The following is a 26,041-nucleotide window of genomic DNA, read 5'->3' as shown; positions in this document are numbered from 1 at the left end:
CACGCCAAAGTCTGCATATCCTTACAGCACGTTTCAGTCATTTATTATGCATCCTAGGTGACCAATTTAGTTGATGCTAGTTAGTCTTTAAAAGATTTAATCATAGTGATAGAAGGACACCAAGATTATAAGAAATACCATTTATTGATGATTTATAATTAGGATGTTTTCATTATATGTGATGAGGCTATGGCACTTCCAACTTTGTTAGCGTTACTGTCTCCCACACCAAGGAGAAAAAAAAACTACAGCACAAACTGTATTATCTGTTTGTCAGTGCCCTCTAAACGCAAGAACGTCATCTAAACGTCAAGCATCTAAACGCCAAGAATTAAACACACTGGCCTACACAAAGGAAATTTTTTTTAGGAAACCATCTGCATTGTAAAAAAACATGGTTGCTTGAATGTGGTGCATTCTTAAGGGTGCTCTGTTTTGCCTGACGAGAAATGCACTAGTGGCATAGTGACTGAAGCTCTAATTCAGCCATCAGAGCATTTCAAACATTCTTGTTTATCACGTGCGCGCTGTTACTTGTGTGTTTTTAACATCACTCATAGTTACGCATGCCACTGAATCCACCGATGATGTGCAACACCGATGCCACTTAATACCACATAATGTGTCAGTGTACCAAAAAGCAGAGTGTAAATGAACAAATGACATCTGCCATTAAAAATAATAATAAAAATCTCAGCCAACCTTCTGGTGCAGATTGTTGCAATCAGTGCACTTTGGGATTGACCAAAATCAAATTAACTAAGAAACTGGATGAAACCAGTTGCTCACTTCCTGTTAGAGCACAGCAATAAAAAGTCACACGAAATGCGTAAGCAAACTTTCAATTTGGCATCATTTATTATGAGCGAGATCAGTGCTCTCTTTACTCATTTATTTTTGAAAACCATATTTGACCATGCCCTATGGAACTGCAAAACTGACTACAACCAGAAATAAGTGCCAATAACTTCTAAACCATGCAGATTTTTATATAGATTTTTTAGCTGCAATAGAGACGTGGGCAACTAAATAAGAAGGACATGTGATAGAGTGCTCACATAGAGAAAGAGTGAACAATCTTGTTGTAGGTGCCCAGAAATTAGTAGTAAAGAGCAGATAAACTTAACGGCATTAAATTATAGAATTCTATTAATGAACATATTTATATGTTTATGTCACAAATAAGCTCAACTTGATCAGTCAAGATGCAAATGACGAGTTTGTGGAAGTGCAATAAATTTTCAGTGCTCCAAAATATGTGATACTAGCAGCGACACAAACATGGTACTTCTAATAAAATTAGTCTACTATTTTCAGCATCTTTTTACAAAAAACAGTAAGCTCATCTAGCGAGAGAGAAACAAAACATTGCCATCATTAACATTTTTTACCCTAGCTTAATAATAACAAATTGGCTAATTAGAAAGAAAAAAAATATATATATCAGCAGGTCATACTGTGCTCGGTTATTGGTGCACTTGTCTAGGCACTCTTCTGGCATGAAAGGAAGAAACGTAGCTGCAGTAACTTTTCTTGATGCAGCAATTGCAGGTATGTTATAGTTTATAACTTCTCTAAACTCGGAACTCCTCCGTATCTTTCCCCAGAAATGGATTGGAAAGGGAGGAAAAACAACATTTTTCTGGACAGGACATTGCTGTTGTAGTAGTGTAGATCATCTGCGATGAAATAAATCTCGGGGATGTACGTTCATTGATAAACTTTTATTGATGAACTTTATTTTTTACAAAATATGTGTGAGAACACATATCAAAACAAAAATAACCTTGCATGTGTCAGTGGAATGCAAGTTTTTGAATTTGCAAAGGAGGGGGATGCATCAATCCAAACAATTGATGTGACCTTTGGCAAAAAGCCTGCTGCAGCTGAAGCTTCCATGAAGCAGCTTGCTATGCTATCTACAGGCCTCTATGTAACAATTTGTAATTATACATTTAATATAGTTTGCACATTAAGAAGTTTAGCATGCATTACCACCCGATGCAAGTTGGAAATATTAAAAAATATGCCTGGTTAGAATTTTTGTCTTTAAGTCAATAATTTTGTCCATTTCATTAAATGTGTACTGAGAATAATAATCTTCCTATAGATGTGCAAAGTAAAATAATTAATTTGATCCAATAAACGTGTTTTCATATAGAAAAACAAATGAGACCCTTTTTTTTTACATTACCTTTTGACTGGAATATTCCATCTTACTAGATCTGCAGATCTGCGCAGTCACCTTCATCCACTTCGCTTTTTTTAGGGACTAGAGAGTTGTAATGCTCTCCCTGCAGATCTACGCAGTCACCTGCATCCACTTCGCCTTCTTTAGGGACTAGAGAGTTGTAATGCTCTCCCATCTCATACAAGCATCTGTGGTAGCTGCAGCAAAATTTTAATTATTATGTACAAGGCCTACACTACAGCCGAAATGTTAAAGGCACATTAAAGAGTAACATATCGGTACAGACTCCTTAAGTGTTATTTCAAAATGCTATTTCCATTTCCTTGGGTGAAAAATACCGACCCTTAGTTAAGCAAATGCAAGAAAAATATCAGTTTGAATTTTGCACAACAGCCATTGAACTAATGTGTGACACGAAATTTACTTTTTGCACATTTTATGCTAGAAAAAATGCACAAATTCTTTACTATTTTTCTAAAACCGTAGAATCCCATAAAGATGAAGTCATAGAATCCATGAAAATCTAGAAGCTTGTCTGAAGTTAAAGTGGTCCACAAAAACTCAAATTACCTGCCACAGCGGTCTAGCAATTATAATGCTACGCTACAGACCTGAAGGTTGCAACATTGAAACCTGGCAACGGCAACCACATTTACGATAGAGGCAAAAATGCTTGAGGCCCATGTACTTAGATCTAGATGCACATTGAACTCCAAGTGAATGAAATTTTGTAGTCTTCCACTATAGCGTCCCTCATTGTCATATCGTGGTTTTGGAACGTCGAACACTAGCAGTTATGAAAAATCTTAAATTAGTGAATGGTGCACCCAAATTCCCACAAAGGAAACCATGAAATGGCCATTGCGCAAAGCATTCGTTTATGCGCTCTTGCTTATACCTCTGCATTCTAACTCTTATGCAGTTTGAAGTTTATTTAAATCAAACTCTCCAAAAAGTTTTCGTCGAACATAGCATAATATTAGAAGGCACACGTATAAAAAAATATTAAAAAATTTGTATAATGCAAAGCATTCATTTGTGCACTCATGCTTAAGCCTTTAACTCTTAAAAACACACTGAAAAATTTCGATCAATCATAGCAGAAAAATAAGTGTGGAGTGTCGCGTTTCGTAGAAAATGACAGCAATATGCATACGTAGGAAGTCTTGTGCGGCAATGTGATTTTCAAATAAAGCACAGTTGAAAGTCCAGCGTTCGTCTGTGTGGACTGCCTTCTTCCTGTGTACATATTTGTTTATTCACTGGCACCCCATTTTAAATTCATGATTCCCGAACTAGCCCAACAGATGAATCAAACACTCGTTTCATAAGTTAACATGCCACACTAAAAAATGATGGAATATACTAGATGCTCCAGCTTTCTCTAGCCACAGGTTACAAATATGCCGACGCTCTCTATTGCTGACAAGTTTTAACAACTATGTGCTTTTCTTAATTGCCAATTTGGGTACATTTAATTAAATCACTTTTGAAGCAACAAAGCTGGACAATACATTCCAATGAGAAAGTTGTAGATGATTTTGCGAAACATCCTTAGACTGATTGTAACTTTGTCAATCAGATATTTGTGTTTTTATGCTTACTACAACAGATGCCGCTCAAAAATCTACCATGTCACATGCTCGCTTGCACACCTATGGGTATAATTAGCACAGTACTCTCCAATGTTTCTGTTACATCGTTCGTCGGTCTCTGCGCGTTAGCGCAAGCGAAGTAGACACAAGCTGACAAGCTGGTAGAATGGGCGTTTATTTTCAGTGTACGTTGCAATATAAAGACTCAAAGTAAAGAGGGAAAGGGAAACAAGGTAAGTGAAACAAGAGATAGAAGCTTTGGCTATAAATGAGCCACAAACTGATAAGGGTTACACTTCACTTACAACACTTCTCCATCAATAATATTGGAGACGCTGCACAGGTTTCCGCTGTCAGGTTGAGCGCCGGAGTTCTGTGGTCACTGTAGGTTCCCTGGACTTCTGCTTTTCCTGGTCTTGGGTTGGGGATGATGACTGCAGCTGGTGTGGTGGCTCACGGAGTTCCGCCTTTACGTTTGGCCCTGATCCAGCCATAGGCATACTTTCCCCTTCCCTGTCATGGTGGGGTTCAACAGAGTCTTTCCTTGTGTGAACTTGATCCACATGTCTCCAAACAAGGCCCTCTGGCGTCTCGACTGTCACCATCCTTGCTCCGTCGGCTGACTTTACCGTACCGGTCTTTCACTTTTCACCCTTGCCAAAGTTGCGGATGTAAACATTCGTGTCCGGTGCCAGGGTCCACTCATCTGATTCACCTGATCTTCCTGCAATCAAGGGAGGAAAGCACGTGTCCAGACGAGATCGAATTTGGTAGCCCAGGAGAAGCTCCGAAGGAGACTTGCCCGATGCGAGGGGTGTTCTCCGGTAATTGAAGAGTAGTCTGCAAAGGCAATCTTCTAATCGGCCCCTGGTTAATCTTCTTCAGCCTATTTTTCACGGTTCGAACAGCTCTCTCTGCAAGGCCATTGGACTGGGGATGAAACGCAGCCGTGCGCAAGTGAGTTATGTTGTTCTTATTCATGAAATCGGCAAAATCTTGACTTGTGAATTGCGTTCCATTATCTGAAACAAGGGTGCGCGGAATGCCGAACCTGCTGAACAAGCTGCGCAGGCAAGTTATAGTCGAAGCTGTGGTCGTCTGCTTCACTGGTACGGCCTCGATCCATTTGCTGTGAGGATATACAAGAACAAGGATCATGCTTCCATTTATTGGCCCCGCGAAATCTACATGTACTCTTGACCAGCTTTCCTGGCATGTCGGCCAGCTAACTGGCGGGGCAGATGCCGGCATTGGTCGATTTTGAATACAGCTTGTGCACCTCGCCGACATTTGTTCGATGTCGTTGTCCATTCCAGGCCACCAGAAAGCCGACCGAGCGATTGCCTTCATCGCCGATGATCCTTGATGCATTTCGTGGAGCAAGTGCAACATTCTATGCTGCGCGCTGTCTGGAATGACAACCCTACGGCCCCAATAGAGCAAACGGTGGGCCAGCGAAAGCTCGAGTCTGCGGTCAAAAAAAGGGAGTAATCTTCGTTCTAGTGCTTTAGCACTTGTAGGCCACCCATTCCTTGTGTACTGCACAACCTTGGCCAGCACTGGGTCACTGGCGATTAGCGCCTGCAATTCCGCTGTTGAGACTGCACTCTCCTGTACGGATGCCAGGGCCAAAATGTAAGTGGCTCGCCGTCCGCGGTTGGCTCAGAAGTTTCTCGTGGCAACCTACTGAGGGCGTTCGCGTTCAGGAGCTGCTTGCCTGGAGAGTACTGCAGCTTGTAGCGGAATCCGCCCCAATACAGCGCCCAGCGCTGGCAGCTGCCAGCGGTGGAGTTGGTTGATCCGATCTCAGCAGGCCCAGGAGCGACTGGTGGTCTGTGACGAGTATGAATTCTCGGCCTAGAAGATAATCACGGAACTTCATTACTCCAAATACCAGGGCTAACGCTTCTCGTTCGAGTTGTGAATAATTTTGTTCTGCTTTCGACAATGTTCTCGAATGGAACCCAATAGGCTCGTTCCTGTTCCCTTTTGTGTGAAAAAGCACTGCGCCGATGCCTCTTTGCGATGCGTCGCACTCTAGTTTCAGTGGCTGTGAAAGGTCGTAGTGCACTAACACCCGTGCCTGCAGCAAACACCGTTTTGCTTTGTCAAATGCGGTTTGCTGTTCTTCTGTCCAGTCCCAATGTCTGTTTTTTCCCAGTAGCCGATACAATGGAAAGAGCAGAGACGATATGTTCGGCAAAAATTTTGAGTAGAAACTGATCATGCCAAGAAACGAACGAAGCTCGGCTACATTTTTCGGGCTGGGAGCATCAACGATTGCTTCGATATTTTCTTCTATTGGGTGCAGCCCTTGCTGATCGATTCGATGGCCAAGATAGGTAACAGACGCCTGCGGAAATTTGCATTTATTAAGGCGTAGTTTAACACCACTCTCCCGGAAACGTTGCAGAACGACTTTGAGCACGTCGTCACTTCCTGCTTTTTCGGACACCAAGACATCGTCCAGATAATCTTGCGCGCCCGATAAGCCCTGCAGAACAGTTTCCATCCTATGTTGAAAAATGGCTGGCGCAGAGGCAATGCCGAAAGGTAATCTGTTGTAGCAGAAAAGACCTTTGTGCGTGTTAATTATGCACAACTGGCGCGATTCGTCATCCAGCGGAATTTGGTTATATGCATCCCTTAGATCTAGTATACTGAAATGCTTGCCGCCGTTTAAGGACACGAGCATGTCATTGATTACTGGCAATGGGTATTGCTCCAGCTCACATGCCGCATTTAAGGTGACCTTAAAGTCGCCACAAATCCTAACGGTGCCGTTCTTCTTAAGCACTGGTACAATGGGCGTAGCCCATTCGGAATGTGGCACCGGTGACAAAACGCCTAGTGCCACCAGCCTATCAAGCTCTTCAGAAACTTTGTCGCGTAGTGCGAAAGGAATAGGGCGGGCCTTACAGAACTTGGTTGTGACTCCCTCCTTCAGCCGAAGGTGCGCCGCAGGTCCTTTGATGAGGCCTAGTTCCGAGCTGAAGACGTCTGCAAACTTGGAGATTACATCCGAAAGGACCTGTGTGTTGGTAGACGGCTGTGCAGTCGGCGGCTCAGCTGAGAGGCTGAGAACAGGGGAGCCTGCGTCAGTCAGAAGAAAAATTAGGTCTCGACCACATAAACTTGGACCGCAGCAATCTAGCACTACCAAAGGGCATTTCATGGTTGAACCGACGTACGATACCGGCAACAGGATCTCTCCAAGGACTGGCAATATTCCCAAATAGCATGACAGCTTTATGCGTGATGGCTTCAGTGGAGGCCAAGCGTTCTTGTGCTGCTCAAAAACCTGATGTGACACGACGCAGACCGGTGAACCAGTGTCAATAAGCACTGGTACGTCAACACCTTCCCACGTGAAGTTGCGCCGTATTGGTGGCTTCACGGTTTCCTCCCGCATCGATCTTAGCGTCCAAATGTGCAGGCTATCATCAACGCCTTCATCTGTTTCCCCTTCGTTAACAGCCAGGACTCGGCCGCGTGTTTCCGAGGGTGCTTGTTGAGTTCGAGACTTTGCGGTTTGATCATTCTGGCATTTTCGAGCTAGATGACCGCATCCACCGCAACGATAACAACGCGCGTTATTCCAACGGCAGGCATTACTGTTATGTCTGACACTGCCACAACGCCCGCATTCAGCGAGTATTTCTTTGCTCGTGGAGGACTGCGCCTTGATTCTGAGCACAGCTGATGCTTCGCCGGCCATTTTACGGGCATCATTCTCTGCCGCTTCAGCTGCGAGGGCCATTGTTTCGGCGTCCTCTAACGTCAGATCTTTCTTTGTCAGCATCTGCTTTTGCAGCGCACTCGATTTGATGCCGCACACTATTCTATCCCGCAGCATTCGGTCGAGCATGGTATCAAAATTGCAGTTGTCCACGATTCGGCGAATCTCAGTAATGAATTCTTGAACAGACTCACCGTCCAGCTGGCAGCGGTTGAAAAAGCGGAAACTTTCTGCAATCTCATGGCGCTTGGGATCAAAGAACTCGTCCAAGGCTTTCACGACGTCCTCATACTCTAAAAAATTAGGCTTCTTGGGCGCTATTTTTTTTTATAGTATCTGGACAGTGCGAGTACTTAAGGCTGCCACCAACAACGCCCGTTTCTTGGCTGACTCTGTCACCCCTGTTGCCTCAAAGTATGCTTCTGCCTTGATGACATACGCCTTCCAGTTGTCTTTCTCGTCGTCGAAGTTCGGCAGTTGCCCCGCCGTGGTGGTCTAGTGGCTAAGGTACTCGGCTGCTGACACGAAGGTCGCGGGTTCATATCCCGGCTGCGGCGGCTGCATTTCCAATGGAGGCGGAAATGTTGTAGGCCCGTGTGCTCAGATTTGGGTGCACGTTAAAGAACCCCAGGTGGTCAAAATTTCCGGAGCCCTCCACTACGGCGTCTCTCATAATCATATAGTGGTTTTGGGACGTTAAACCCCACATATCAATCAATCAAGTTCGGCAGTTGCTGGTGCGCCATCGTCGTAGCTGACGTCCTGCTTGAATCCAGGGTTTTTCTTTCCGGTTCTTCGTCGCCACTGTTACATCGTTCGTCGGTCCCTGCGCGTTGGCGCAAGCGAAGTAGACACAAGCTGACAAGCTGGTAGAATGGGCGTTTATTTTCAGTGTACGTTGCAATATAAAGACTCAAAGTAAAGAGGGAAAGGGAAACAAGGTAAGTGGTACAAGAGATAGAAGCTTTGGCTATAACCGAGCCAAAAACTGATAAGGGTTACACTTCAGTTACAACAGTTTCACATACAAATAATATGCTTCCCTCACAGCGGTTGATGACAACGATAAGCAGGCACAGTGGTTATCTCTTGTGTTGCCGCTAGCGAAACTCATGTCGTCGTACAGCCAGCAGCATCGTTGCTGTCCTGTCGAGACAGCACACCTGGTCATTTACTATGGTAATTTCTTCGTGAATGGTAAGAGTCACTGCAATCACTGTGCACATAGGCCTGCAAGCGGGCATGCCATGTGCCATTTTTTATATTTCTTGAACATCTATATTAAGCTGCATAATATGAACACTTAATCAATAGAAAGTTGAAAACTGTCTAATCAAACGTCTTAAAATCTCATTGGAATTTTTCCCCTAGCTTTGTTCCTCCAAAAGTGAATTAATTAAACATGCCTAGTTAGGCAGTTAAGAAGAACACAAAAATTGTGTGAAATACTCCAGGCATAGCGAGCAATATCCATATAGTCACATCATCATAGAGTGCAGCGGCATATTTTTTACTCTGCTACAGATAGCTGAGGCAACCTATGTAAAGCATGCAGCAACTTTTTGTTTTTTCACTATGGCTGTACCAAGGTCGCATCAGCACAGGTATGAGCCCAGAAGACTTCTTGTTCCAAACCTCAAAAGAAGCCTGTATTTCAATGGTGCTCCCACCATGCAACTGGCTGTCACAGAGTCTCTGATAGAGGTCTTGGCAGCCAACTTTCAGGAGGCCGTTGCATCGCGCGAGTTGCGTTGGAAGCACTGTATTGATGTCCTCGGGAACTATTTCGAAGAATTTTAATATGTACCGATGGGATAAATAATTTCTTTTTATTAGCAGACCTACTCTGATTAGGATTGACAGAACCTGTAGTCAGGCTTTTTTTTAGTGCCCCTATGAAGAAAAAATATCATGAACCATAGTCAGTTGACTGTCTTTTTCATTAGGCAACCTACTGAGCTCTCTTTTATAAGTCTACTGCACAGGTAACTCGGATTTTTTTCCAATCTGCACACATGTGCATTATACTACATACAGTGCTATATAAATGCAGAAGAGAATAAGATACAGCTATGTTCTGTGTCAAACAAATAAGATTCAATAAATGGTTGCTACTATACGAACTTTATTAGAAAATTTTTGTGGACACATTTTCCCTCCTCTTCATTCGTCCTGCATGTACTGAAGCATAAAACAAGGGTGGAAAGGCACAACTACTCATTTCTTACACATGTCCTTTTGAGCAAAACTCTTATGAGTTACAGATTTTGGTGGCAGCAGTATAAATCGTGAAAAATCAGGCACTGGAGAGTGTACAGAAATTTGATGTGCCCCAATAGGCTCTCGAAGCTGTGCCAGTCACGTGTATTTATATGTGTCATTTTTCAATATCTGATGCTCTTTTGATTGTGGGCTTGTTGAAGATGAGCGGTTTTTAATATGGAAATCTCATCTTTTATCGAGGTCACTTGTCATTTCACGTTGCCTCATTTCATTTTTGCCTTTCAGCATTCCACGCATGACTGTTGCCATTGCCTCTTGCAATAGGAGCGTTGCGTTACTAAGCACGTGGAGAAGATCCGATTCTCGACATAGAGCATGGCAAAAGTTTGGCGGGAGCATTGCACAAATCGATGAAGGGAAAAAAAAGAGCACACACCACGCTTTGCTAGCCCCCATTTTCCTAATTGGAAAAAGGCTCTGTGCCTTAATTCCTGTGGCTTCATGCATTCAAAGTAAAAGAGGTAAAGAAAGAGCACATAAAACAAGCAAACTGGTCAGTTTATCTCATGTAAGTACGACTGAAGTTTCACAGTCCATTTACCCAGGCTCAGTTTATTCCAAAGTAATGCACAACTACCTAATGTGGCGCAGTGTCAGTAAGTTGCTTACCTTAGAAGGATAGGCTTAGAATTATATTCTGTTCCTATTTCAATGGAAGGTCCAGTAGCTTGAACTATTGTTATGGGCACCTTACAAGCATGGGAGAGAGCCTTGAGCTGCATGAAAGAAAACCTTGTGAGAAGCAGAGTTAAGCAGTTGAGTTTTGCTGCGACTATTGCATTGGCCAGTGACTGGGTGTAACACAAATCTTGCGCCAGTCTTGAAAACTAAAGAGGGAAATAATGTACAGTAGTTCCACATTGTTTTTTTTAGTACAGCCTGAACAATACTACTATAACAAATTACAACATTTTTTATAATTTGCTAAGAGAATAGATCTACATGTGGCAAATAGTGACTGCTGATATGGACCACGAGACTGAAGTTACTACAAGAATAAGAATGGAGTGGAGTGCATTTGACGAATACTCTCACCTTCCTTAAAAGGCTCGTAAACCACCTCGGATATTTTTTAAAACATTTCAAGTAAACGCATGCATCGTGTGCAGAATGCCGTCGCGATCATCGACTCAACATGTAGCAGTGCTACGAGCCACTGGCGCGCCATGAATTCCAGAAATTAATCCCTCCTTCTTTCCAGGCCTTTCGGGCCTCCGCATGATGAGCCGTTCCACGTCTCTGACACGCCGAGCCAAATATGCTGTGATTGGTCGAGCAAGAGCCTACGACTTGTGGTTAGTCTGCAAGCAGCTGTCTATGCTGCTTGTTGTTTGTCATGTTGCCCGCGTGCGTGCAACACATATGGGGCACGGCGTGTACCCGTACAGGTCCATTGCGTTAATGATCCTGTGAAGGCGTGCACACAACGCAGGGTCCATACCAGCACGATTATGGCAGCCACTGTTCGCCAACAAGCACGCAGCCACAACACAACTGACGGAGTCGACGGCCGGAGTCGTGGCAACCGGAAGTAGCCGGTGTTTCAAACAGCACGTCAGCGATGACATATGCCATGCTAGATTGGGAGGGGTTTGAGAGGGGCGCTTGGCGAGAGGATAACAGCGGAGGGGAGCGCAGGAGAGAGCGAAAGGAGTGATCATCGCGGTTTCGATAATCAAACACGTCTAATTCCACTATTACTGCACCGTTTTGAAAAATTCTCACGGCTTCGCATTCACCATACACTCGTGGACGATTTCCCAACCACTAATGAATTTTGACCTCTGGATAATTTATAGGTCCTTTAAAAGAAAAGCACATAACAGCTGCATCTAACCAGTATTTACCAATGAGGCAAAAACACTGAGGCTTACACAAGCAGTTGAACCTAATTTTACGACAATGCAGCAAGCTATAGAACGGAAAATGATAGGTGTAGCATTAGGAGACAAAAGGTTTAGAAGACACACACACATTAATAGCATACATGTTGAAATTAAGAAGAAATCAGCATGGGCAGTACATATAATGATGAAGCAAGATAACCAAAGGTCATTAAGGGTAACAGAATGGATTGCAAGAGAAGGAAAGTGTTGCAGAAAGTGGCTAAAAGTTGTGTGGGCAGACAATATTTAAAAGTTTGAAAGGATAATGCAGCCATGGCTAACACAGAAATGGTTCATTGGAGAAATATGGGTAAGGCCTGTGCTCTACAGCAGGCGTAGTCAGGCTGACAATGCTGATTTAAGACTACTTTTGTTCAGCATATTTAGAAACATTTATTGCACCAGTGTGTGCTGCAGCCTACACACCACAAGCTCATTGAAAGTAAAACACTTGTACCTCAACTTGGCCACCCCATGCTGTCGTGCTTGAAACCTCTAAACAGTAATCTTCATATTCTTCTGCATATGAAAAAGAAAAATAAGAATTAGATAAGTAAATACATGAAATAAATGTTGTTAAAGCGCTTTAAATAACAATTCACAGCTGCATGACTACAGAAACTAACCATAGCACAACAAATAAGCCTAAATCACTACAATCACTAGGTTATCTGTTGATAGATTAACCTAGCATCCAGAAAACACAGCAACAAGTGTGACAAGAATTAACAAACCCAGCAAAGGAAAGCAGTACAATTTATTTTTAGTAAATTTAAGTCAACTGACTCCCACACTGCCCTACTAACTATAATAAATATTATATTATTACAAGCTCTGAAAAAAAAAAGTTACCTAGAAGTTTCTTTCCAACAACGTTAACCGTAGGCTATCCTTAGACACCGCAGCATACGTTTTCCCTTGTTAAACAGACCCACTGGGCACCACTATCCTCATTCCCTAACGCCAATTTTTGCAAGGACTGACACTTTTCGCTACTTCTTTTTGGAAGCATTCCCACTGATGGAAGCATTCCCACAATACCCATTACCATTTGTGAAAATACTGTTGTTCTTTTATCACTTCATTAGAATTGTATGTATTATGGCTAAGTTGTTAAATTGCTCTTTTTTTTTAAGGTGTAACCCTCCATCTTACAACCAAAAATATTTTGTAAAAAATTATTTGTTGTGCATTTTGGTCAGCCTGCTTGGACTTTTTGTCCACAATACTTTACAAATAAATAAATAAAAAACTTGGGAGGTACAGTCGAGCCCACATATAACAACCCCACCTAAAACGAATGATACTCGCATAACCGTGGAAATATACATTATCTAAATGGCACAAAATCGCACTTACAGCGAACATCTCTGAGCATTGCCAAACGGTTACAGTGAACGAAGTCGACGCTAGGGCGACTTCTCGGGAAACCACTTTTAACCACCGATAAGCCATTGACGAGATGCTCATACATTCTTATCGTTAAACATTAACCCTGGTTCCGCATTCCTCTAGTTGTCGCTCTTCCCGACCGTTTTTTGTTACGCACCCCCTCAGTCCTTTGTTCCCCCGCTACTCAGAGTATCTAAAAACCTTGCTCTGAACACCGCGAATCAACAGACGGGCCCTGTGTTTTCACACTGCCACCACAGTAATAATGCCAAATATAATGCCAAAGGGGGCCACACATCTGCAACACACATGGGCCGCTAAATAAAACGACTGCACAGACACAACGGATTACACCGTAGCCATACAAGAAAGCCGGAACTGCAGGAGCAAATACCCCTAAGTCTGGCAACCAACTTAAGCAACACCAAACAGAACCTTGCCGATTTCATAACAGCCGATAATGATGTCAACTTTGCGGAATCGTGCACGGATGAAGGAATTTTCAATAGAGTGCACGGCAAGAGCGATTTGAAAGAATTGTATGAAGAGGACAACGAAGCTTTGGAGCCAGTGGCCACAGGCGTGCATTAATAGCCTCAGGCAGCTTAATTATGCCACGGGCCTCTCAGTGAAGAGCATGCTGGCGCTTTAAATAAACTAGAAACCATATTTATTGCTTCTGCTATTCAAAACGCATGCATCAGGGACTTTTTTGGAAAAAAAAAATTGAGTATTAACTTGCAACTTTTCTGAAGCTGTGTTTCATTTACTACGAACTTCGGGGTACAGCGAACGGATGCCGAGTCCCGCTCAGGTTCATTATAAGTGGCCTCGACTTATACTCCAAACAATATTACCATCATGGTGCATGCTAATGAGTTTGATCTGCACAGTGATACAAACATACAAACTATCTTTACTGAGTAGTACTAGGACTACACATAAAAAGCCTCAAGTGATTTCACTACGCCATCACCCAAGGGGCACTTGAAAGGGTAGGCACAGAAAAGTCACTAAAGCAATTATTTCAAATGCCAGAGGCTTATTCAAAAACACTATGCACATTTTTTTTTACAGATACGAGAAATTTTTGCATTATACTTACATGATGTCAGGGTTTGTCAATTTTATAATGCGAGTGCTGCATATTTTTTTTGAACAAACTAGTTTTGAAAACAAAGTGACGTTAAGCACTTAGGTAACAACGGATAGCAGCAGCCAGTTTATGTGTAATTATGTCAGAACTTTCTAAAAGCTCCAACAATCACCTTAGAACTTACATGAATTACAGGGTTTGGTTTGGAAGCATCGAGTTATATGGATTATGACACACCTGGGGGCAAGCTGACTGTTGTGAACTCAAATGGCTCCACTCTGCTTAAGTATAGGAAGTTGCCATGAATTGAAGGGTTAATAACTTTTACCTTTATCTTGATTGCACTATTAATTTCTGCATTATGCTAATGCAGGAATAGCAGCTGGCAGGTCAACTGAAGTAAGTTAATAATCTTTCTGAATACTGGGTCGATAATGTTCACCAATGAAAACAAGTAATCTCACTGATGCTATGCACTGATGAAATCAATACATTTGAAAATTTCATGCCCTGGCAAGGTAAACAGTGCATCAATACAGGAAACACTCTTCAGCAAATTTTGGAGACATTTAGTTCATAAATATAAGCGACTGTGCCATACGATGCAGAAATAAGTTCAAGTTTATTCAAGGGCAATGATGATGACAGAGATGTATGGTGTCTTTGACATGAGAAGCAGATGATTTTAAGGCACAATAATTTTGAGGGACAAGTTTTTGTGATACTGTCCCATTTGCAAAATTTTGCAGGACTCAGCATAAGATGAGCTGAAGTAGATATCTGCAAGCTAACCAAAATATGCACATAAATATTATGTGGAGAAGGTGAGGTTGCTTGGGCTACCTCCTTTCATTCAAAGGTTCTAGGCTATGTCATGGGCTCCCAGAAAAAATGAATAAACTGTAATTAAAACGAAGCACAGTTCTAAGGACAGACTTTGCACAGTGTGTCATCTTTCTTAGTTCCCTTTCATGGCACTGCACACTCTTAATATCAATAGCCAACTAGCCCAACCCACCATTCTTGAAAGTACAAACTGCACCTGTGCACTCCACCCAACCACCTTTTTCTCCCCGAGGCCACAAATATTCAACAGCCCAAATTATTAGCTGTATTTCATTCTAGAGATGTAATATACTGCTGATATGAACCTTAGTTGTATGCATGCAAGTTTCAAAGGAGTGAAGGAGGGACTAATATTGAAACGTAGTCTTCAACTGATCTTGTAAGCCACAGAGGCTTGGTCAATAGTACTGTCCTGAAGATGCAATGCATCCACAGCTACAATTTATATTACAGTACGGTAGCCAAATTCAACTTCACTATTCACTTGTCTGTGAACATGTGTGCTTCCTTTGCTGATGCCGTGCTCTAGAGTGCTGCAATCCAAGTGCATAAAAGTTCAGACATGAATTTTTTGCTTTCATAATTAGTTGGTTTTCGTTAAGGCTGGCGAGAATGATGCAACAGGCTTCCAGTAACTCCCAGAATTTCAAAAGTCCATTTCTTTATTGCCACCCTACTCTGCTGGAGAATTTAGTGTTTAAGCACTTCACACCCACCATAGGCCACTATTATATGCCACCTGGCAAAATGAGCCCTACCTGGCATGTAGCACTGTTAATGGCCATTCCCTGCACTCTAATACTTCATTCTACCTGCAATACTTATTCTCTCAGAAAATTGTAGCAAAGATGTCCGGAAGAAACTGCCACACCCATTCATTTTAAATGTGGAAACCAGCGGCTATAAACATCTTCACGATCATGCACATTTCTTTATCGCTTACCTGCAGTCATCATGTCGCCACTCTTTCTGCTTGTCAGGAAAGGAAGAAACTCTTCAGAGTGAGACAACATGTACTTTGCAGTTTCTTGCCGTAATTCATTCATGGATTTCTAAAAGCATGGTTCAAAGAAAAATTCTTAACAGATATTCTTACTAGCTCCTCAGAACATGAACAAAATGAATTAATCAATGGAGGGGGAAGTTTTCAATGCCTAAAAATTCATACCTTGATGCCTACAACAGGGCTCTCAAACTCAGCTAGTGGGCCGCAGTCCTTAAATTCAGTCCCATAAGGGCCGAGATAGTGAATAAGGTTTAAAGGAACTGTCTATCGTCCTTCACTGCTTTTCTGTTTTGTGTCGCAGTAAAAATCATACCATCTGAAGTGTCTAAACCGGGCAGCCCTTTCTCTGAAGAGTGTGTAGATATTTTTAAAATAGAATTTTTCAATCTGAGTTCGGTTCTCTTCATTGGTGGTATGAATGTCCAGTCGATGAAGGCAATGCCAATTGTACAGCTGGTAAAAGTTGAAAAACTGAAACAGTGTGCGGTTTTCGCAGGCTTCATCATGTTTTGTAAGGCACACACACACTTTTTTGTTGTTGTTCTTATCAGCAGCGACAGATACCATGCAGTTGTAAAAAGTGGCATTAGTATTGCATACATTCAGTCTTCATTGTTCAAAACCTGTTACCACAAAATGGAACAAAGCTTCCCAAAGCAGGTTTCAAGACTTAAAGAAGCAGGATACCCTGAATGGGTCACCACGAGGGCTTGCGAAAAAGTGACAAAGAAAGTAAAGGCTGGGCAGAAGGAAACCGAAGTTAATCGCTCCACAACTAAAAATAATTTAGCCTTGATTCCTTATGTGCATAGGTTGTCGCACGAGCTTAAAAATGTGGGTATTATAGATAAAAAGCTAATGTTGTTTCCAACGTTGGCCACAAGTTGCAGCAAGTATGTCCAGCTGTGCAAAGAAAATTAAACTGAGAAAATTATGATACAAGGAAAAAAATCGCAGCATATCCACGGAGTAAACGATGATGAGTATGGCGAAGCATCCATCAGCCCGCTCTAGAGCAGGTATGTGCCACCGGTGGCTTCGTACTACTACATACATACAAGGAATGGACAGACCCCCGCCTTAAGGAGCTTCGCCCCTAAAACGCCAGATAAAACACAAGAGTAAATTTATTTAGTGTCGAACCAATGCAGTTTATAAGATTCCATGTTCTTGCAACAAGATTAACATTGGGCAGAGTAGTCTGTGCGTCAATATAAGAATCCAGGAGCATGCACGTAATGTAAAAAATGGCACAGGTTCCCATTTGGTTATTCATTGTGAAAAAAGTGGTTGTAATTTTCATTTTGATAAGATGGAAATCTTGCATTGCCACAAAAACCAATAGTCACGAGAAATCATTGAAGCTTTTTATACGCCACTGGAAGGTGACAATTGTATCAGCCAGCCTTCTCTAACACTATCAGGAGCAGAAGTTCTATATCTTACAGATAGCTTGCACCTTTCATCAGCCACATAGCCTGTTGTAGAGTTTGTCACTTTGGGCTTGCGTGATGGTTGTTTCTTGTCTTTGCTTTCTCAGATGTTATTTATTCTGCTTCTTTTTGGAATAAAGTTTAGTTGCGAGTGAGCACTGTAGTTGGAAGTGAACCAATTCGCCCAATCGTTCCTTCTGATGCAACACATATATTTTGACGAGTATAAATGTTGCACCCATGCATGGAACAATGTACTCTGTAGTCTACTGTGCTCTTACCTAACAGCTGGTGGTAAAGGCAGTGGTTGTATTTGTTGTTTTTTGGATCATGCATCAGAAAGCATTGATCAATCTTTGCAACTTTCTAGCTTGGCCTACTCACACAATCACCACATTCTTTCTCCATGTCTTCACATACTAGTAGCCTGTCACAGCTTTATGTGACTATCCATCTGGCGACTCCATCACACCAAGACATGGTGCCCCTGGGTCTGGGCGAAATGAAAGGCTCCATGTAGAGGCCACCCTGGGGCCGTTCTCACAGACTTTTTACACACACAAACATGGGTTGGTGGCACAATTTCGTGGTAGCTTTTAGGCCCTGCTACGTTACAATTTTAGATTTCAATTTGATTGATTGATGATTGATATGTGGGGTTTAACGTCCTGAAATCACCATATGATTATGAAAGACGCCTTAGTGGAGAGCTCCGGAAATTTTAACCACCTGGGGTTCTTTAACGTGCAACCAAATCTGCGCACACGGGCCTACACCATTTCCGCCTCCGTTGAAAATTCAGCCGCTGCAGCCAGGATTTGCGTCGCGGGATCGCGCCTCGCAGTCTAGTACCTTGGCCACTAGACTCCCGCGACGGGACACAATTTTAGATTTTGAATGACAAGAAAACTCTTAATTGTTACCAACCTCCTTATTTAGTGAAATAATTTGCGCGTGGTCATCACTTCGTAAAGTCGAGTTTCACTGTATACCAATCTCCAGAATGACAGAATTCTGGATATAAATTCTGAAATGTAGTTATTGTTCCACGGCTCTGTTTCAATGCATGGTGACCACATGGGGTGCCTCTCAAAAAAATCTTGAGACCAGCCGTGTCGGTGTAGCTTATTAACTTACTTATTAAGACTATTTTTTTTTTCATATATGGGATGAAGACATTCATGTGGAAGTAGGGCCACTAGTGAAAGGCATGCAGCCTGCACGTTGAGATCTCTGGCCCACATCATATTATGTAATCACGAGACTGAGAGCTCACTCTACATATAAGGAAAAGGTTGAGCGTTTGTTTACCTATGTCTAATAGTAAAATGATGCGGGCTTTTGGAATCGCAATACATGTAGCTAGACTAGTTGTATGACAAATAAAAAGCAGTCTTAAGAGGACAAAAATAAGAGTAACACACACACAGTACATAAATGCCCAAGAGCCACAACTATAATTTAATTTTATATTGAACACGCCCACTTAAAACAATAGACAAGGTGTACGGGCTGGTTTATGCCACAAATTGACAAATATATGAGCAAGATTACATAAAATCTTTAGCCAAACAGTCGTCTAATCGAGATGTGCACGCACACGCACAAATACACATGTGAGCACACGCACAATAAAGCTTTTGCAGAGCTCCTGGATCACATTAAAGGGTTTAAAAAAACCAGAACGAATGTTTCGGCAATTAAAAGGCTTTGATTTCTGAGAAAATACGGATTTTTTTGTGGCTTCGTGGTACAAATGGGTGGTTGTCTTCTTTCCCTTTCGTAAGCTAAGGTTAGTGATACACTTAATATTTCGAATGTTTTTGCATAACGTCACCTCACTAATACTTATGATGGCTGGCACTGATGCATTATCATTTTAATAGTACAACAACTCTCAGACTTCACACAGGCGTTATTAAATATACGCTGAATATTTCACTGCAGTATCTAGAAATCGACACGCTGCTATTCTTGTTGAAGCAGTCAAGATTACAAATGGGCAGATTCATTTCCTTTTCAGGTCGCTTTATACTTGGCAAAAGTTTCTGTGCAATAGTAATTAATGCCCATAAAGACAGACACTTATACATAGCAAAAGTTTTTTCAATGTAGCAGTTAACACCCATCTTCAATGTAGAAACTCTGTGTGCCTTGTAATTTATTTCACAAAACGCAGATACTTTTACCATGGCAAAAAAGTGCAATCTGTTCAATATCTTTAAGGTTTGATTAAGTGATTAAGTGATAGTAGTGACCAGCCAAACAATATGTGTAGGTGTGTGCTGGGCTAGAAAATTGGTCGGTAAACTCACTCGTGAGTAGACTCACTCAGGCTCAGATCGAGCTGTAAATCTGAATCTGAGCAAGTCCAGGTGAGCAACATTTTTGCAAGTGATTCTGAGTCTGGTTGACGAAAATTTTGACGAGTTCAAGTCCAAGTGGGCCCTAAGTGGGAAATGTGTTTCTTGAATGGGTCTGAGTGAGCTATATTTTTTTTTTTCGCTAAGCTATAGTCATTTCTACTAAACTTTAGCATTTCTTGGCTGACGTCTATACTCACATCTACTCAAACGTACTTCAATGCACTATCATTTGTATGCCAGCTCAGCATTGACTGATCGAAGGCATATGTTACACCAGGTGGGTGGAGGGGCACCTTGGCTTTTCTCTTCTCTATAAAACCTTACAAGGGAAGTTCTAAAGAATATTTCGTGTAAGTGTTTTCTTTCAATAAAATTCCCTCACTCTATTGTAATGACTGGTAAGTCGATTAAATTTAGCACCCATAATGTGAGGCATTGTTAAAGAGCATTAACACCAAGGTTGAAAAAGCTAATTATACGCTAACAAACTTATGACTTAACTTGCTCAGACTCGGATTGAGCCGTGAGTCGGCGTCCGAGTGAGTGGTGAGCTAGTCCAAGTGAGACCAGCTCAGAAAATTTGTAGGAAGTACGGGTACAAGTGAGTCCGGTTGAGAGAAATTTCGGTGAGCCAAGTTCGAATGAGCCATAAGGACATAATATATTTCTTGATTGGGTCTGATTAGGTTCCTGTTTTTTTTTTTTGCTGACCCATGGGCTAGAAGCCAGTGCTGCACCTCACTTTTGACTAATTGCCCAGTGCAACGACTAGAGAAAAGGTCGCAGTTTCACCTGAGAGTAAAAATATTGATAGAAATAGCAATGTATCAGACAACAGCGCAAATTAAGGTTTGGAAGATTACTGGCTGTATAGAGTGCGGCAAACATTTATTTACTACTTTAAGTAACATGCATAGTGCTAATGCATGCAGCGGTTAACATGAACAGATCTCATTCAATAGCAGTGAACATTCGCCACCACAATGCTGTCATGATTAAGAGCACAGAGAGAGGTCAGAGAACATGCTGCTTTGAGATAACAAGCCCTCCCGCACTGCACATGAAGCATGAGAGCACACATGAAGCAACCAATCATCTCGGCTTGCCAATAATTTTGCACACATTGCAATAAATATACAATATCTAGAAAGGGGGGACTAAGCACCTTGGTGCTCAACTGTGCCATGAAGTGGCTAAAAGAGAAAACACATGCTCACAGCCATTTTCAAATACTCATATTGCACCATTAAATGATCCAAATAAGGTAGTACAAAGGACTTACCAAGACACCAAAAAGTCCAAGCTGATGTTCCATGGCTTTGTACATGCTAAAAAGTTTAGCAAATATTATTAAGGCAATATAAATAAAAATATTCAAGAAAAAAAAAACAATTTGGGAGGTACAATCAGCTATAGGTATCGGGAAAGAGCATAATTTCATTTTATAAGCTTAATGAATATCACCACAATTGAAGAAAGTGTAACAGCAGCTCACAAACATCGATGATAGACATATATCTTTAAATAGTGGTATGTCTACTAGCATCCTCAAGATACCACTACTGGATGCCTTGGGGCTATTGGTTAAAGCTCAACTGTAGCCTGAAGCACACTAGAGTGCAAAAAAAAAAAAAAAACCGCAAAGCTAAAATATGGCTATGGTATCAAAGCACAAAAACAAGCTAAAAACAAAAAAAAAACACACAAGAAAGCACAAATGTCATTCCCAACTTTTTTCTTCAATTACGCACTGGGATATTTCCACATGTGATGGTGCTGGATTGCTTCAGCTGTACCTAGCCATGCCAAACTGCCAGCATGTGCCATGCCTGGAATTAAGCATCTTACAGTAAGTCACTGACAAGCCAATATCCTTTAAAATAAAAGGAGGCCTAGTGTTACTTTTAAATTGACAGCTTGCTTCATCACCATCATCATATTTTATATCCGTAGCAAAACAACAGCATCTCCCAGCAATTTCCAATTACCGTTGTCTTCTGTCAGCTGGCTCCTACAAGATTTGTGTGAGATGTAGAATCCAAATACAGTTCCATGGAGCTAATTGCTGTTCTGGTGAGGGTGCCAGTGATGGAAGTGGCTTTTCATGTTTCGAAGCAGCTTTTGGAGCAGGGAAAATAGCAGCTGGGAGCAGACATTTATTCCATTGAAGCAGGAAAGGTTTTCATTCACAGCAAGGAAAGCATTATTTGGAGTAGAAGCTCATTGCTTGCATGCAAGATGACAAAATGTGCATGGGGTTATGACAGAGAGAACAGCCTTTCAAAGCATTTACATTCATTATTGATAGCACAATGCACTGACCAAATTTCCTTAAAACCACGGAGAGGACATTAAAACAAACAAGAGATTTTCAGAATTCCTTTTTTTTCTCATAAGTTAAGTTAGCAGAGTGAAGTATGATCTGCTACCACAGTAACCTAGCACATGAACTTTTAAAGTCAAATTACTTTAAGATGACAAAACATTAGCAAAATACTAGTGAAACTAATCCTACAGTCAAATAAATCTGCTCTAGTAGCATAAAAAATAATTAAACTAAAATGGACAGCTTGACGTCTTAGTCGGTACAACTCAGCAGTATTAGCAGAGGCAGAACAGAAGACATCACAGAAGACATGACATGACGAACCTCTTGCATTGACTTGTGCTGCATGGAAACCACCAAATGTCATGAATAAAGCAAACAAGCGTGCAATCTAACAGTGCTTTCTCACGAAGGTGCATCACCGCAATCATGCTTTAAAAAAATTCTAGTTATGCACATGAGATATAAAACATGAAGCACATGCTTGCAGGAGCTACTGATGAGTCATGAAGGAACATCCAAAGCCTATGCTGTCATGTGCAGGGCACAAAACTGCATGCACAGTAAGATGCATCAGTATGTTATATACATCACGAAGCATCATCAAAGCAAGAAAATGAATGGGGAACAGTTAGGTATTGCCAAACATTAGGCAAAAAATAAGACATAGATACAGGCCGAGGTTCATAAAATGTGCGTCAACCTAAGCGTTGATCTGTAGGACCTAAATGAAGTTTACCATACCATACCATTCCTGTCTGCATCTACAAATCTACAGGTGCCCGTGGCATGATGACACATACAAAGAGCCATTGTTGTTTAAGAATAGGCCTACAGAATCAGAACCAGCCCTTAGTGTGGTTCGCTGACACTGCAAACTCAATCACTGCAATTTGATCCACAAGAAGTCAGGCATAGTAGCACTTCTACAGGTTCCATAAAGCTACACTCCCAGTGCACACCATTAGCACAGTAGCTGAAATTGGCTTGGCTTATCCACTTTGGCAACATTCCAGAGTACCAGTTTCAGAACTATTACAGTTCATATTCACCCAGCCTGTAATATTAAAATGAAGATTGCAAATCTGTGTGAGCCTTGAGACAGTTGTGGCACAAAAAGCTTGAAAAGCAGTTGTTTGGTGCACTATATATATCAGAGTTTTCGTATCAGTACAGTTTGGCATAATCTGCACAACACTTCCATCACTGGAATAGTTCTCGAATTTCAGTAGACTTTTGTCACATGATAACATGGGAACTTGCCTAGCTCCACTAGCTTTTTGTATAAACCCCACCCCTCATCTTGAGTGATGAAGCTCATTGTTTTTAGTTGACAAGCCCTGAATTGCCTTATGCTTCCGCCTTAAGCTAAAGAAATTGCATACTGCAGTCTTAGATCTTAACTAAAAGTGAAGGACTAGTCACCAAATTCCTGATCCCCGACTCCAAACATGCTCCGTAATGTTTCTGCAGTCCATGTCTTACACATTGGTTTGAAGTGGCACAACTGAAACTTCGACTGTTGAAGTGACCATTGTTAAATTCACACATGGCATTATTTGCTCTGGTGAGTGACAGGAAGTGCAACTACATAGAATGAGCACTGCTGCCATTATTACAGCTTATGTTAAAGACATTTGAGATACCAATATTTGGAGGCTTGTGAATTTCTGAACCAATTAGTTTTCAGTGCTGAATACGAAGTCTTACCAGTTTCCATCAGAAGGAATCTAAAAAGAAAAAGAAGCAAACAAACTAGTGTTAACATAATACGAAACAACTTGAACTATTCAACTTCATGAAACCAAAACTTTAAAGCTTAGCACAGTTAAACCTTTACACAACAAATAAGACACAACGAAGAAACCAAGGCATCTCACTAATAGCATGTTATGAATACAGGCTTAGAACAAATACACTCAAACCTCGTTATAACAAAGTTGAAGGGGAGTCATAGTTATTTTGTTATATCCATTATTTTGTTATATCGATTATAACGTTTGTGACAATGTATGCTCAGATGGGTGATGCAAACAAGGAAACCGCCTCGTGGCCCCATGTGCCGTTGCACGACAACGCGAGGCACGGAAAATAAATTCAGTCGAATCTCATTAACTCGAACATTCAGGTAATTCGAACTCACACTGAGGTCCCGTCAAAGCTATGTGTATTCCAATGGGTGAAAGCGCCCTGTAATTCGAACGCACAAGCACTTGCGACGGTTAATTCGAACATACCGCGCTCCGAAAATGCTCTCAGCACCATGCTCAATCCCGCGGCGGCACCTCTCAACGCTGCGCGCAAAGAAGCAAAAGAAGAAAAGGCAAGAAAAGACTGTGGTGGATTGTTTGCTCTCTCTCAAATACCGATCTGTGACGCGCCTGTGCCACGCTTCCATATTATTCCTTCCTCCATGCACGCTTCTCTCTTTCCCGTCTCTGCACGTAGAGGCCCTTCTTTCAAGGGCGCGTGCAGAAAGAGAGGAAAAAAAAATTGGCCCCATATCTGCATTTAATCTGCAAATGTCGTCGAAAGACGATAGTCTTGCCTGTGGAGAGAGTGAACGAAACATTTATTTGATGTTCTGCTCAAGAAGATCGGTGAATGGTATTCTTGAGGCGCTTCGTTAGAGGGCCTCGAGCGTGCAGCAGAGGCGAACGAGCGCATCAAGTCATGTCCCACGTGAGACATGACTGCCATCTGGCATTTTTTTCAAAAACAAAGCGCGTGGCTCTGAGACAGGTGTGCACACCCGCCTCAGAGGTGATAAGGTGTAGAACGCAAGGCGACGGGTAGGGGCCACCACCGTCTTGTTTTAGCAAAGCTTTGGAAACACTCGCCTTTCCGTGCAAGCGTTGGATGGTCAGCGCAGCGTGATAAGCACTACTGTAATTAGTATTACTTATGTATGCCTTTTCTAGTATGCAGAATATACACGTGTTGTTATGATGCCTCAGATATGCGCAATTGCTTTTTAACTGACAATCGCACACGTATGAACGCTGATTCTTGAGCAACATTGGTGGTCGCTGTGGATGGGGTCGGCCGTTCGGGGTTTTGACTGGGGCTGTTTAGAGTACCCAGTTCGCGGTAACGATGGACAAACAGACAAACGTACAAACAGACAGACCAAAGTTTTTGCGTCGAAGGTCCCCAAGAAAGACTATCATCTTTAAAAAAGAAAGCTGCCGTGGAGAGTCCTGCTTTCTCGGTGCAGAGGGTAGCAGCCATGGTAGCAGCATGAGACGCAGTCGTTGCCGTCGTGAGAGGGAAATCGCTTTGCACCGCCGCATCGCTTCTCGGTCATGTGACCCGCTGAGCGCTTCCTCAATACTCTCCGCTGGCTGTGTGAAGAGAACGGCTCTCTCGGCTGCGTGGGGCGTAGCTGTAAGGTCGGCCCGTGAGTATTGAAAGAGCCGCGCCGAACGAGCATCAAACTCCACAGAAAACGATATACTTAACATACTACGGTCGGTTTTTTTTATAGACTACTTGACAGACTAATTTAGTTCATTATATACATTTACTAGTCAATATTACTTCATTACAACGAGGTTTAAAATGCATGGTTCTCAATGGAGCTTTCAAAGGAAATTTCATTTACTTCGTTATATTCATTATTTAGTTATATCCCGTTACATTATAACGAGGTTCGAGTGTACTGGATAGTGTTGAACAAAAGTAGAGTGTTGGGTGTAACTTTGTTACTGTAAGCCTTGGCAGTCCTTGAACTTGTGTTTAACACGAAAGTGTTTTATCCAGGGGCCCACCAAGACTTCAAGTAACGTACTTACGTCATGGAAATGACGTCGAAAAATATGCATGATCAGAAGACAAAAAAAAAAAAATGTCAACGGGAACCAAACCTATGACCTCTGGGTT

General features: G+C 42.0%; 1 protein-coding gene across 2 annotated transcripts in view; it reads right to left on the bottom strand.

The window, feature by feature from the left end:
• Positions 1-26,041, bottom strand: part of LOC119177185 (deubiquitinase OTUD6B) — a 58,366-nt gene that overhangs the window by 1,286 nt on the left and 31,039 nt on the right. For both annotated transcript variants that reach the window (XM_037428593.2, XM_075878192.1), the window contains 6 exons: positions 23,870-23,889; positions 21,116-21,161; positions 15,972-16,080; positions 12,152-12,213; positions 10,418-10,524; positions 2,195-2,388 (listed from right to left, as the gene is read on the bottom strand). In XM_037428593.2, coding sequence (XP_037284490.2) covers positions 2,220-2,388; positions 10,418-10,524; positions 12,152-12,213; positions 15,972-16,080; positions 21,116-21,161; positions 23,870-23,889 — 513 coding nt within the window. In that variant the 3' untranslated portion in view covers positions 2,195-2,219. The remainder of the gene's footprint in view (positions 1-2,194; positions 2,389-10,417; positions 10,525-12,151; positions 12,214-15,971; positions 16,081-21,115; positions 21,162-23,869; positions 23,890-26,041) is intronic.

The sequence above is a fragment of the Rhipicephalus microplus genome, chromosome X, assembly GCF_043290135.1.
Source record: "Rhipicephalus microplus isolate Deutch F79 chromosome X, USDA_Rmic, whole genome shotgun sequence".
NCBI classification, from domain to species: Eukaryota; Metazoa; Arthropoda; class Arachnida; order Ixodida; family Ixodidae; genus Rhipicephalus; species Rhipicephalus microplus.
Note: the sequence above shows the minus strand (reverse complement) of the source record. Positions and strands in the feature narration are given on the sequence as shown.